This window comes from Clupea harengus, chromosome 2 (genome assembly GCF_900700415.2).
Source record: "Clupea harengus chromosome 2, Ch_v2.0.2, whole genome shotgun sequence".
Lineage (NCBI taxonomy): Eukaryota > Metazoa > Chordata > Actinopteri > Clupeiformes > Clupeidae > Clupea > Clupea harengus.
This window is the reverse complement of record NC_045153.1, coordinates 19,762,809-19,775,200: the sequence shown is the minus strand read 5'-3', so window position 1 is coordinate 19,775,200 and position 12,392 is coordinate 19,762,809. Positions and strand designations below refer to the sequence as shown.

The window sequence follows — 12,392 nt, the reverse complement described above, 5'->3', positions numbered from 1 at the left end:
AACCCAAAGAAAAGTATGAAGTCAGGTGCGGATACAAACCATCTCTGACGCTGCCGCAGAGGCAAAAGAGAAAGGACAGTTAGTAAGGATAAGAGGTTACAAAGATACAAACATGAGAAGAAAACAAACAGCTGTGCTGGAAACTCTCCTTTTCAGTATTATCATAATATTATATAATAATAGTGTTTTTTAATTGAACCGTAAACAGGAATTAGGTGCCTGAATATTTCCATTTTCATTACACGATGTTTCATGTTCCTAATTCTATTGTTGACAGAAGATAAAAAGGGCTGAAAAACGTTAAAAACAAAGTAAAATGTTGGTTTATATTTTTTGGTTAGATGAAATCATGGTGACACATGCACGGTGAAGAAAGAAAGCTTCATCAAGTACTTTCACTGCCAAATTGCATAGAGCTGTAATGGCATTTCACTGGCTAACCCACTCACTGTGAGGGGAAATATCATTACCAACACCCCTCTCACACCCCAGCCAGCTACTCCCTGAATTACACACCAACTAAATTTGGCAGCAAGATTACCTGACTGAGCTCCAGCCGCACTCACACACGCATGCACACGGCTGAGCTGGCGCGCTTCTGAGTGTGATTGATAGACATTAGAGTGACAGGCGGGGGGGGGGGGAGGGGATCCACCTCTCCCAGTCACCGTGCCTACCGTCTGTTTCGGCAGCTGCTCATATGCATGCGTCGCCATGTGCTAATAATTCACAGACATGCAGTCACCTGCATCTCGTCCAGCTTGGACTGGATGTCCGGGGGGAAGTCGGCGGCCCCACAGATGAATGGGTCAAAGGGTTCAGCGCCAAAAAGATCTTTCCCTGTGTGTGGGAGAGAGAGAGAGAGAGATGTAGAGAGGAGCTGTGCTGTTTTGTGCCACAGTATAGGTGTTATGTTGGGGAGATGTCTGGGACATGGGGGTAATGGATGGTGCTAAGTGGAATTTTTTTTTTTCCGTTTCTGAAGGTCTTTCCAGAGTGTCTCTGGGAATATGACCCTCCGGTGTGGTTTGGAGAGATACATTTGTTATAAACACACACATACACACACACACACACACACACACACACACACACACACACACACACACACAAGATACATGCACGCATACACACACACACACACACACACACACACACACACTAGTACTAGTGATAATAAAAAGTAGAATCTCTGTGAAATTCCACTTTTCCAGCTGTTGTCCAGTTAACCAATGAATCAAATGACTTTCTGTAGACCAAGGATTCTACAGGACCAAGCACAATATCATCAGTGAAATAAATAAATCTGAGCTATCACCATCTGGTGGCGTTCAACTCCACAGAATACCACAGGGATGGATGCTTGGGATGAACACTGAGCGGGACAGACTAAGTATAACTGACCATTTCGAAAGGAGTTAGAAACCACCGGTCTGTCCCAATAGCATAGGATTTTTTCTGGTTTGAACAGCACAACTGCAAGAGACTTGGCAAGATTTGCTGGAAATGTAATTCCTTATTTCCCCCTGGTCCTAAGAGTGAAGTCTTGTGTTTAGCCTCCTCTTGGAGGATGATTAATAAGAAAACAAAGAGAAAGACAGTTGACAGCCAGTCAGGCAAAACAAAGTCCCCTACTTTTAAACTTTCCAGCTATTAGTTTATATATATTAGTGCTGTCAAACGATTAAAATATTTAATCGCGATTAATCGCATTTATGTCATACTTAACTCAAAATTAATCGCGATTAATCGCACATTTTTATCTATTCTAAATGTCCCTTTGTTTATTTATTTTTCCATCATTTTATTTTTATTTCAATGCCCTTATCAACATGGAAAAGTGGATTGGCTTGCTTTATGCAAATGTTTTATTTTATTGAAAACCAACATTGCCAAACAGGGCGGTACAAAATAAAATTATAAAGTGCACATTTCAGGTAAACAAGGACCCTATAGTGCAGTTAAACCATGGCTTAATATTTTCTTTTTTTCAAGTTTCCTGGGAATATAGCAGTCAGGCCTCTTATTTCAGAAACAATGAACCGTAACAGTTAGGTTACCAATAAAAGGTAAGCCTACTACTACTTTGCTTTCAGCCAGCTGCCTGTTGACATTTTCAGACAACAGTGAAGCTCGCTTCTTTTGCACAACACAACTTTTAAAAGTAAACTTTCCATTCAGAAGTTTTTTATCATCCATTTCGTCGTATCGCGCTCACCATTCACTCAAACCGTAACGTTAGCCAACTACACAGTTTGCGAGGCCAAAAAGAACGTTAATCTAAAAAAAATAAAAAAATAAAAATAAATCGCGTTAATCGCGCGATAAAAAAATTAACGGCGTTAAAATGGGTTTGCGTTAACGCCGTTAATAACGCGTTAAACTGACAGCACTAATATATATATATATATATCGGATTGGATTGATTGTTGCCTTTCTCTTGGTCAAGCATAATATCCCAGAAATTGCTTACGGGCAAGAAATATAATTCTTTCTTGTTAAATTCTGAACAAATGAAGGAAACAATATCATAATATTTAAATTGTACTATGTCTTTTATTGTATATAGGCTACCTCATTTTGTTTTAATGAACAACATTTTGCTGAAAGGTAGATCAGGGAGACGCCAGTTCAACTATTTAGATCACAAATCAACTTGAGTGGCTTACAGCTTCAGCTCAAGAGGCGCTTAGCATCTCCAAAAAGTCAAATATTGTCATTAACTATGAAAATCATTACAGAAATGAGTATCATTCATTTTGAGCATCCTGTGCCCATATCGGCGCTGTCAGCAGTGCTCATCATATAAACAGGAGAGTCTGGGGCTTACGCTCTTCTGCTGGAGGTGCAGGAGCGGGAGGTGGCGCTCCGTTACTCGCCGGTAATGGAACCAGTGGCTCCACAGGGGAGAAGGGAATCATGTCAAAAACGTCTGTGGATGCCGGTTTTGTGGAGATGCTGCCTGCCTGCGGGGGAACCAATGGCATTGAGCAAGGTCAGGAATCAAACCTGAGCCTTTGCACAACAATGTTAAGAAGAACAACACACAACAATGCACACTTCAGATGCGTAAAATAACCCATTTTTGTAATATCCAATCATTTCTTAATAGAGGGTACGCGTATGTAACCAAATCAATCAGGAAAAAAAAGATATAAGACAGTCACATGCTGTTACTAATGCAGAAGATGGCAGGACTGACTCAAGAAGCAAAAAGAGATAAGGGCTGGCTACCTAGCCCAAAGCACATCAGACAAGACTGGAAAGAGAAGGAAAGGTGTTTTTTTTACACGAGGCCGCGGGATACTGAATCCGTTGCGAGGCTTTGGAAGTGCAGGCTTAGCGGGAGGAGGAGTGAGGAGGCCTGTGGAGAAGTTGGACTCGGGAGAGCTCATAGGCGTGAGAGTGACAGAGGAGATTTCTAGACACGAGAAGGAGGTGAGATTATGACACCAGAAGAGAGAGGAAGGCCTCTGCATCATGTACGCCTCGTTAGCTGAGTTTAAATGCAGCAGCTGTGAAAAGATCACATAGAGGAGAGTTTAGGAGGAAGAGGAATCTACAGCACTGATACTACTCTAAAATATCTACAGAACAAGGGGTGCAAGAGAGAGAGAGAGAGAAAGGAATAGGTATAGTGTTCTAAAGGGTTCTAATATAGCTCTTACTGGTGAGACCTTGGAACTTCTCATCTGGTCGTCTAAGTTCTGTAACTGTTTTTTCAATTCTGAATTTTCGGTTTCGAGTTCTTGAATCTGTGGAGGACACACACCAGTGAAAATGATATTAGTGTACAGTGTCAAATGCGACAAAACAACATTGCCACTCGTGACGCTCCCTATGTGGAGACGGTGGAATAAATGTCAGCTTAACAATGTTGTTTTCCGTGTTTTTCTTACTGTAACAAAAAACTTCAGTGTTCTTGGATCTGAGGGAAACCACTACAGGTACAGAGAAGTCATCTTACTCTCTTTTGAAGGGATCCTATCTGTTTCCGCGTCTCTACATCTTTTCCGCCCGACTCCAGAAACTTCTTGTAAGCCAAGTCAAAGGCTTGACCAATAGTGAGAGTAATCTCCTCTGCCTACAACACAGGTTTAGAGAAACCTTAATGCGGTCCAACTATAGACATTGCATTTAAGTACATTACCCTACTGTTCATATTTCTGTGCAATTGTTTTAAGCATAGCAATATAATTTCATAATGACCACATTTTCTTCATTTTCAGTAACTGATATAGAAGGTGATACGTGTTAAAAAACCCGTACACATTTTTCACTGTCAAACACGTAGCAGAGATGTTTATTGGTCTCAGAGTCTTTGCAGATGAATGTAAATATCCTTTTGTCTGTTTTATCATCCGCACAGAAGGATATCCTGTGCAACTGGCAATTGTGCAGTACATCCTGTGAAAGGAGAAGCACAAGACATTGCATTGTATTAGAACATGGAGACCATCTATAATTTTATATCTAGTTTATATATTATAACAGAGATTGTGCACAATATGCTTAATTAGTACACATACCTTTGTCTTGGGATCTAATATTTTTACTCCGTAAATCGATATTTGTAATTCCACCTTTGGAACCTTCTGACCTTCTGATTTTTTGATGTGCCTTTGAAACTGCAGGGAAGAAAGAAAACAAGAAAAATCACAACACCGTAATACTGCAACTGTCCTGTGGGGAACGTGTGACCGACCACTGGTTTGTCTCACTTGCAGTTCTCAGCCAGGCGGATATAGACAGATGGACAGATCATCAACAACAACAACAACAACAACAATCTCTCAAGTGCACAGCTGAGCTTCCCCAGGGAGAACTCAAATGCCAAATCCTCTTACTTTGGTTGTGCTTGAACTCCACACTTGAGTTAAACCAGCAGTGGGGACAGGGTGGAAGGGCACAGATAAACACATAATGAAAGGGGTAAAGGCCTCACCAGATGTAACGGGGAAAGTGTTGTTTGTGACATTGATCTAAAAAACTGTGGCCAAACAACCAGCACAGATGAGGTGATATTAAAGAATGACTAATATTACTCTGTATGAACCAAGTTGACCAACATACAGATTTGATTCAATATTTTACAAAGTCTAAAGCTTCCTCAAATCATGAAGAACGTAACAGAGGGATGAGCACTGTGTCTAACAGTGAATATTGATAACATAAGGCTCATCCAGTCCAGCTGTTCCGATCATCTACTGGTTGCAGTCAATAGGTCAATAACTTTGTGATGCAGAAATTTACTATGGGCATGTTGAACTGTACAAATTACATAAATTATCTGTCAACAGAAATATTAAACTATGGCAGTGTAATGAGGCATTTCAATTCAGAGGTATGCTGAATCATTGAGAAGGTAACGCAGAACATGTCAGCTCTGTGAATGGATAATCCCCTTACAGTGCACTGTTTGGTATATTAGATTAAATATTACCTTAAGCTTTCTGACTGCATCCTTCACAATGTCTGTGCCTTTAGGTTGTTCGACCTCTGTGTTGCCAAGGAACTATAGAAAAATGTATATAATTCAGTAATTAATATCTGCAACAAAAAGGTACAGGTGAGAGGTAAACTGGCTCATGTTTTTTCCAAGCCTGGACCTAAATAAGGCACAACATGAATTAAACACACCACAGGAGCACGTCTCCACACTGCACAAGTGCAATGAACACATTCAGGTGGTTGTCACCAATGTGCACACAGTATGTAGAAACATTTTCTAATAATAAGCAGGACTGAATGAAAGATAGTTGTGAAAACGTTGTACAGAAAACGTTTCCTACTTCAGTTGAGAGGCATCTCCCGTACTAAAACCTTGTGAGTGTGAACGGCGAGAGGAGAGTTAAGCACTACTGCCTGTATCCAACAGATGGAGCTATTAACCTTTGCCATGCCACCATGTGGCCACTCGTCTGCCCGTATGCATCATTTCCATTCCTCATGTTCTCTGCATCTGTAATAGTATCTCAAAAACTTCTGCAGCTATTCCACAAACAAAACTTTCATAACCACTCTTTGGGTGGTGATTGTAGATTACTGAAATAACGTACATTTTTTAATAACATTATAGCATACGGACAGACTTCTCACAATGCACTGTGCATATTAAACATACACACCTGACAGTCCAAATGATATTCACAAACATTCCATACATTCATTTAGCCACAATCAAAATATAATCATGGTGCTCCTTGTGTAGCATCCCCCTCTCCAGTTCTTTCCTTGCTATTGTTCTTTTTAATTTGAAAGATCCATACGTTACAATGTGCTTTCATTTTCATTTTGGCTATGTGCAGCAGATGTGCTAACCATAATTCCGCTTTTATTGAATAGCAGCTGTATTTTTCTCTCTTCATGCTTTCAGTTTATTGAAATCGTTATTAATCGTTACTAATATTACTACTAATGTATTTGACACATTTATAACGTTAAACTCAAACTCTCTCTTCAGCGATCTAAACCATGTGTCCTGATCATTTTTTTGGCGCCCTTTTATGACAGTGAGTGTCCACGCTCAAGGGCGAGCCAGAACGCCAGCGGAGCAGAAGAGAAGCGGCGATGACAGATACACAAGGTGAACCGCAGCTCCTTTCCAATCACTGCACCGCATCCTGCTGGACTCTGAGGAGGAGGTTTCTGCCACATAAGCCCCGTCTGTGCTCATCCATCACCAGATCCGTTGGCAAAGTCCCATTCCTCACCCTTCCCACTAGCCACTTGCTCTGTCTCCCCTCCTCTCTCTCTTTCTTTCCCTCTCCCTCTCTCTCTCTCTCTGTGCGCGTGTAAGTGAGAGGTTGGAGATACTTCAGCAACAACCGCTGGGTTTAACCCCAGCCTCCCATATTTCCTTCTTCTTCACAGCTCAGTAAGACATCTCCGGAAGAACTGTATGGAGGCTGACAAGCCTTCACCTTCCAAACAGGAGCCCAGGCTTTTGTGAAGCGGTGCAGAAAACAAGTCTTCCAGGGAGTGAGTGAACGAGCGAGCGAGGGATAGTCTTTTGGATGTGTGTATTGTTGACTGCCAAAGGAATAAGACAAAAACAAATTCCTTCTGTAATGGCTCATGCTCTGCCTGTCAAAATCTATTTGCACCGATCCGTCCATTCTTGCCGTTTCTAGGTTTTTCGTGTTTTCAGCCTAACAATGGTGCATTGAGCTGTTTTGATTGCGCTTTCAATAGCACTTGTTGTGTTCAATGATTTTTTTTTTTTACATCGAACTGGACATTTTTCTACAAGGAAACAACAAGAACCAATATTGAAAACTTGTTAAAATGACAAAAACATCTGTTATCTACGGACACAGCAACAAAAGCTCTCAACGGATTGATTCAAAACAGCTGCTACTTAATAACAGTTACATCCACTGTCAGATATACAGGCAATGGTGGACAAACAATCATCAGATGTACTCCTACTGTCTCAAAAGCACAAATAAATCACTTGAGTTATCATTAACACATGAGACCATATAGTTTTACAGAGTTTGTTCTTTACATACCTTGGCATTGTATCCAATGAAGTGTTTGGCCAGGGCCTCAGGAGTATGCATCCATGATTTATCTGGAACATAAACAGGTCAACAGGTGAGCAGAGAAGCAAGAGTCATGGCAGACATCTTCACAGAATTAGAAACAGGAGGCTGTATGTGTTTTTAATATACACCTCAAGAACATTCTGCAACAGCACTTCTGAACAGTGTCTGTCTAACACAACAAACACTGTGCTACATTTTCACAATTAAGGCACATAAGAGAAAACTTCTCGGGGGACTTAGATCCCTCACTGTTTTCTTAACCAAACCACTTGTCTCAATAATGACTCAAGCCGAGAGCAGAAACATGAGATAATGAAAAATACAGATGTGCCACTGAGAGTTGGTATTAGTCAGAATAAACATATCTCTGGCTTGCACATCTCGGGTAGCGGTTAAAATGTACTGTTCCTTTTTGTTTTCGTTTGGCACGCTGCTATAAAAACGTTCGGTTTCATGAAGCATATTGTGAATGTACAAAAGAAGAAAGCAAACACGCTGACAGGACGTGACTACGCTGCTTCAGACTCAGATCCTTTGAGGGAATGGGAGACGGCTGCTGCTCAATGCATTTTTCAGTGGGAATACAAGGCATCAGTACACATTACTGTAACGCTGTAAGAGGATGATGATCTACAAATAGGGTGACCTGGGTCATGCTTTGCGTTGCGCTGCACAGCATTTTGACCCTCTGTCACGCATCCCGCATACTGAGGTAATGTCCCGCATTTTCATTGGTCAATTGGTTTTTAATTGGTCAGAAATAAGAACACATGGATGCGTTCAGTTACCCGCCCGGGACCTGAGCGGCTTATGCTGTTGCGGCATAGTTTTACTCTTTTTAATAATACTACATCAAAAGCTGCAACCTGGCTCATGCAAATGCTACATAGCCAAGCTTTTCTAAAAGTCTGGCTTTCATCCATTGGCTGAGAAGACAAAAGGCTGTTATCAAGAGGCTGTGATGGCCATCAATCAAACTGTGCAGATTGAACTCCTTTGCCAAGTCACAAAAAAACAAACTTACAAAATGTTTGCATATAAGGTAAAAGCTACCAAGCAACATCATGGCTCACTATATCATTCATGAAGCCAAAGCTGTAGCCTGTCTTTTTTATGGCCTAACCGGGGTGCTGTGGAATCGACAAGAGGACAATAGGTGTTTACAAGCTGAAAGGCAGAATACAAATGTTTCTTGTTCAGTTAGATAAACCTTATATCAATGCTTCAGGTTATCTCTCAGCATTGGTAATATGACCCACATTGTCCCACACATACTCATCCCACATTTGGTCTGTTTTCGTCTGGTCACTCTATCTACAAACAGGCCAGCATGTATTTTAAATGAACACACCTAAGCAAACAAAACAAGATAGAGCGCAGATGAGAAACATGTCAATAGCCATAAAGCACCATATGGAAAAAACAATTGGAACAGATTTAATTGCATCATCATAAAAATGTCAGTGTGTACTTTTTTTGCGGGCGTCTTGACAAGTATTTTGTCAAACATCTGCAATTCCGCGGCGGTCAGATTAATACTGATGAAGCAGCGCTCTGCTCTGGGCAGGGCTGGGCTGGGCTGGGCTGGCAGGCAACAGCTGGATGGATAGCAATGCAGGGATCTAAATCTCACAAAGGGCCTCATGAAGGACTGAATGAAAGAAATGAATCTCCTCAGGGGCCACTCCTGGGGCGAAGGTTGATAGAGGGACGCCCCCCCTCCTCCCCCTCCCCCATCCTGAGGGACAGCTTGAGGGAGCAGTAAATTCTAACTATGATAGATGAGCTGCAGGAGTCACCCCAGTCAGGCAGGTACTTGTGCGTGTACTTTTTCTTTGTGTCAGCAGACTGGGCTGATTAATAGAGGTGGCCACACCTCGTTTCCACCTTCAGAAAAAAAAAAAAAAAAAAAGAGAGACAAGCCCTCCGCAGAGCCCTTCAAAAACAACACGACACCCAAGGAACGAGTTGCTAGAACTGAGCACTCGAGTGTGAGGAAGGGTTTGAACTCTTAAAGGTCGGATCACAATGTATCTCTCTCGTTCTCTCTCTTTCCTACACTGTCTCTCCCACCCTCTTCTCTGTCTCCCCCACACACAGCCCCCCCCCCCCCTCACACACACACATACCACATGATACTGACTGGATGTGATCTGATAACCTACATACCGATCTGATGTTTCAAATAGTCAACAATACTGGCAATTACTTAAAACTAATTGACATTATTTTTAACTGACCTCAAAGCCAGGTACCAAGGCTATTTATGGTAACGCTGACATCACAGCAAATCCAGTACCCCTAGTTTTCAGATCCATCCTTCCATCCATCCATCCATCAGTAGTTAAAAAAACATTAAAACATAAAACATGACTGGCCTGAACTAAGCTGTCCAAACATAGTTGGGTCACTACTATAAACTCCTCCCTACTGATGTGATGGAAAAGCAGCATTTGAAGGCTTTCTGTAGAGTGTACATTCACTGCACTCTTGGGTAGATTCAGTGGATATCTCCCATCGTATTAGTCTAAAGAACTATGTGCAGCAGAAGTGTAGAGAAAAAGTGACTGTGCTACTTAGCAATGATGATAACTGGTCAAATTCACCCGTTTCTTATTTTTTTCTCTGAATGGTGATGTTTGCAGGAAAACAAGATTTACAACACAACATTCCATTGGACAGCAGCCACTGATAAACCTGACCATCCATGAAAACAATAACCAATTAATCTCCAATTTGGCCCAGGGCAGAACACCAAGTGGATCGAACAGATCCCCGCAGATTAACTTTTAAGAGAGCTCTGTCAATGTACACAACCTTAAGTGCTTGATTCTAATTACACTGAGTTGCCAGCGATTAAAGGTGGCTCATCAGGTACAGAAAAATTCATAGATTTTCCTCTTCTTGGAGATGGATTGCTCCTACTGGAGATCAGAAAAAGGGTATAATGCATGTGGAGGTGTCAAATTACAGATGATGCTGAAAAGAAAGAGCCGAACAGACAGGTCAGCTGGCAACTCTGGCAAATGCCAAAGGGGTCCATCTAGTTATTGACTGACAGGCCAGCCACGCTATGGTATTGCAAAAACAAGAACCAGAACAAATAAATAAAAAGCTCAATGCATTATTGGCCTCACGACACACAGGCTGATTAACTTTCCACTCTCTAGCCTGTCTTGGTGCTGACAAGGTTACTGGGAGCGGACCCAATCGGCCAGCCTCATGTCAGCAATAAACTAGAAATATTTTACTTCTTTTTTTTTTTCAATTGGCAATGTGTTTTTAAGTATTGATGTTCTCATTCATAGAATAAACTACGGGATAAATTACGGAATAATATAATTTTGGCTCTGTAGTAAAGCCAATGCGCAAGAACGTGCATTAAAAAAAGGCTAATGAAGCCGTAAACAAAAAGAACGAGGCAGTCGATGAGAGAAAAAGGTCATTTCAGATTCTGTCTGTTCTGTCAAAATGAAAAAGAAAGTAGTCCAGAGAAGTAGTCTAGCTCACTGCGTTCACACAGTGCATGGGTCATTTCATATAACTATGGCATTAACATACCCATAGGCCGTTTCTCATTGACTCTCATATTAGCCTATTCTGGTCCATTCCACAGGCATGAGGGAGTGAGCAGACGGTTTCAAAACAATGGATAATCATTTCAAAAACGGAAACTATGTGATCAGAATAATGATAAAATAATGACAGACTGTTTTCAGTTAAATGCTTAACAATGTTTCATTATGCCAGAAAATAAGCAAGCATGTAATGCATTCATGAAGCTCTTGTAAAAAGGCTGGAAGTCATTACTAATGATCTGACTGTGAACATGCCAAGCCTTTGTGGTGAGTGACCTGGAGCCATATTCCCTTCAACCCTTGGGAAATTCCTAAGGCCACCAGCACCCATTAATGCATCAGGATGACATTCACACTTTTGACCTTTTCAGAGAAAGGTCGAAACAACAGACGACCCACAATATAAAGTATGTGCCATTCAACTGAAAACATAATGCATGTTATGGCACTTTGAAAAGGTGCCAAACAATGCATTCACACAATGAAATCACTCCCTGGAGAAAGCGGTGCAGTTGGATGTATTTTGTGGAGTCACTCAAAACTAACACGGTCAAGAGAAATAAAATGGGTACCATAACCTCAGTACTTAATTTGCCGCTTGGCTGGTTTTATATGTTGAGCTCTGAATGATATACAGAAGACATTAAAGCGTTGCAGTGATGCCGAAGAAGAGACACATCCGTACGCTGTCATCGGAGTAAACAAATATGTTCCATTATGAAATATGATTAGAGCTCTTATTAGCTTAAACTATCTGCGCTGCCTTCATAAGTTCAGGCCACACCACCACTGCTCCTCATTAGGCCGTGGCCATGCATCAGGCCGAGATCCAAGCAAGTCCTTTCGCGTCGGAAGTGAAATGTGAACAAATGGCGGTGGCACAGAGAGACAGAGCGGGAGAAAAAAACGGGAAAGCTTGGGCATCAGAGCATCCAAATCACTGTGATTGCATACTATTACTCACGGGTGCCAGCGGGGCACTGCAGAGGAGGGGTGGTGGAGGTGGTGGGGGTGGCAGTGGGGTGCTCGGAGGGAGGGGCTGGCATAGATTAAGACAGACATGCGAGAGCTCCGGTGAAGCATTAGAGAGAAAAATGATCGGGGGCTCCTCGACACTCAGCCTCACCCACACAAGATTAGACAGTGGACATAACGGGGCAGCCTGGCATCCATGTGATTAAATAAAACTACTGGGGTATATTACACCATCAGTGAGTGGCAGAGAAGATTAAAATTCTCACAAAAAAAACTCTGACGCTATGCA

General features: G+C 41.7%; 1 protein-coding gene across 8 annotated transcripts in view; it reads right to left on the bottom strand.

Moving 5' to 3' along the window:
- The window catches only part of gulp1a (GULP PTB domain containing engulfment adaptor 1a), a 53,386-nt gene that overhangs the window by 1,566 nt on the left and 39,428 nt on the right, over window positions 1-12,392 (bottom strand). For 4 of the 8 annotated variants that reach the window (XM_031585874.2, XM_031585882.2, XM_031585879.2 and 1 more), the window contains 9 exons: window positions 7,515-7,576; window positions 5,444-5,515; window positions 4,530-4,628; window positions 4,270-4,407; window positions 3,968-4,084; window positions 3,669-3,755; window positions 3,291-3,515; window positions 2,831-2,966; window positions 746-840 (listed from right to left, as the gene is read on the bottom strand). In XM_031585874.2, coding sequence (XP_031441734.1) covers window positions 746-840; window positions 2,831-2,966; window positions 3,291-3,515; window positions 3,669-3,755; window positions 3,968-4,084; window positions 4,270-4,407; window positions 4,530-4,628; window positions 5,444-5,515; window positions 7,515-7,576 — 1,031 coding nt within the window. Of the gene's footprint in view, window positions 1-39; window positions 51-677; window positions 841-2,830; window positions 2,967-3,290; window positions 3,516-3,668; window positions 3,756-3,967; window positions 4,085-4,269; window positions 4,408-4,529; window positions 4,629-5,443; window positions 5,516-7,514; window positions 7,577-12,392 lie in introns of all 8 variants that reach the window. The other 4 variants (XM_031585896.2, XR_004165803.2, XM_031585910.2 and 1 more) reach the window with 4 other exon arrangements.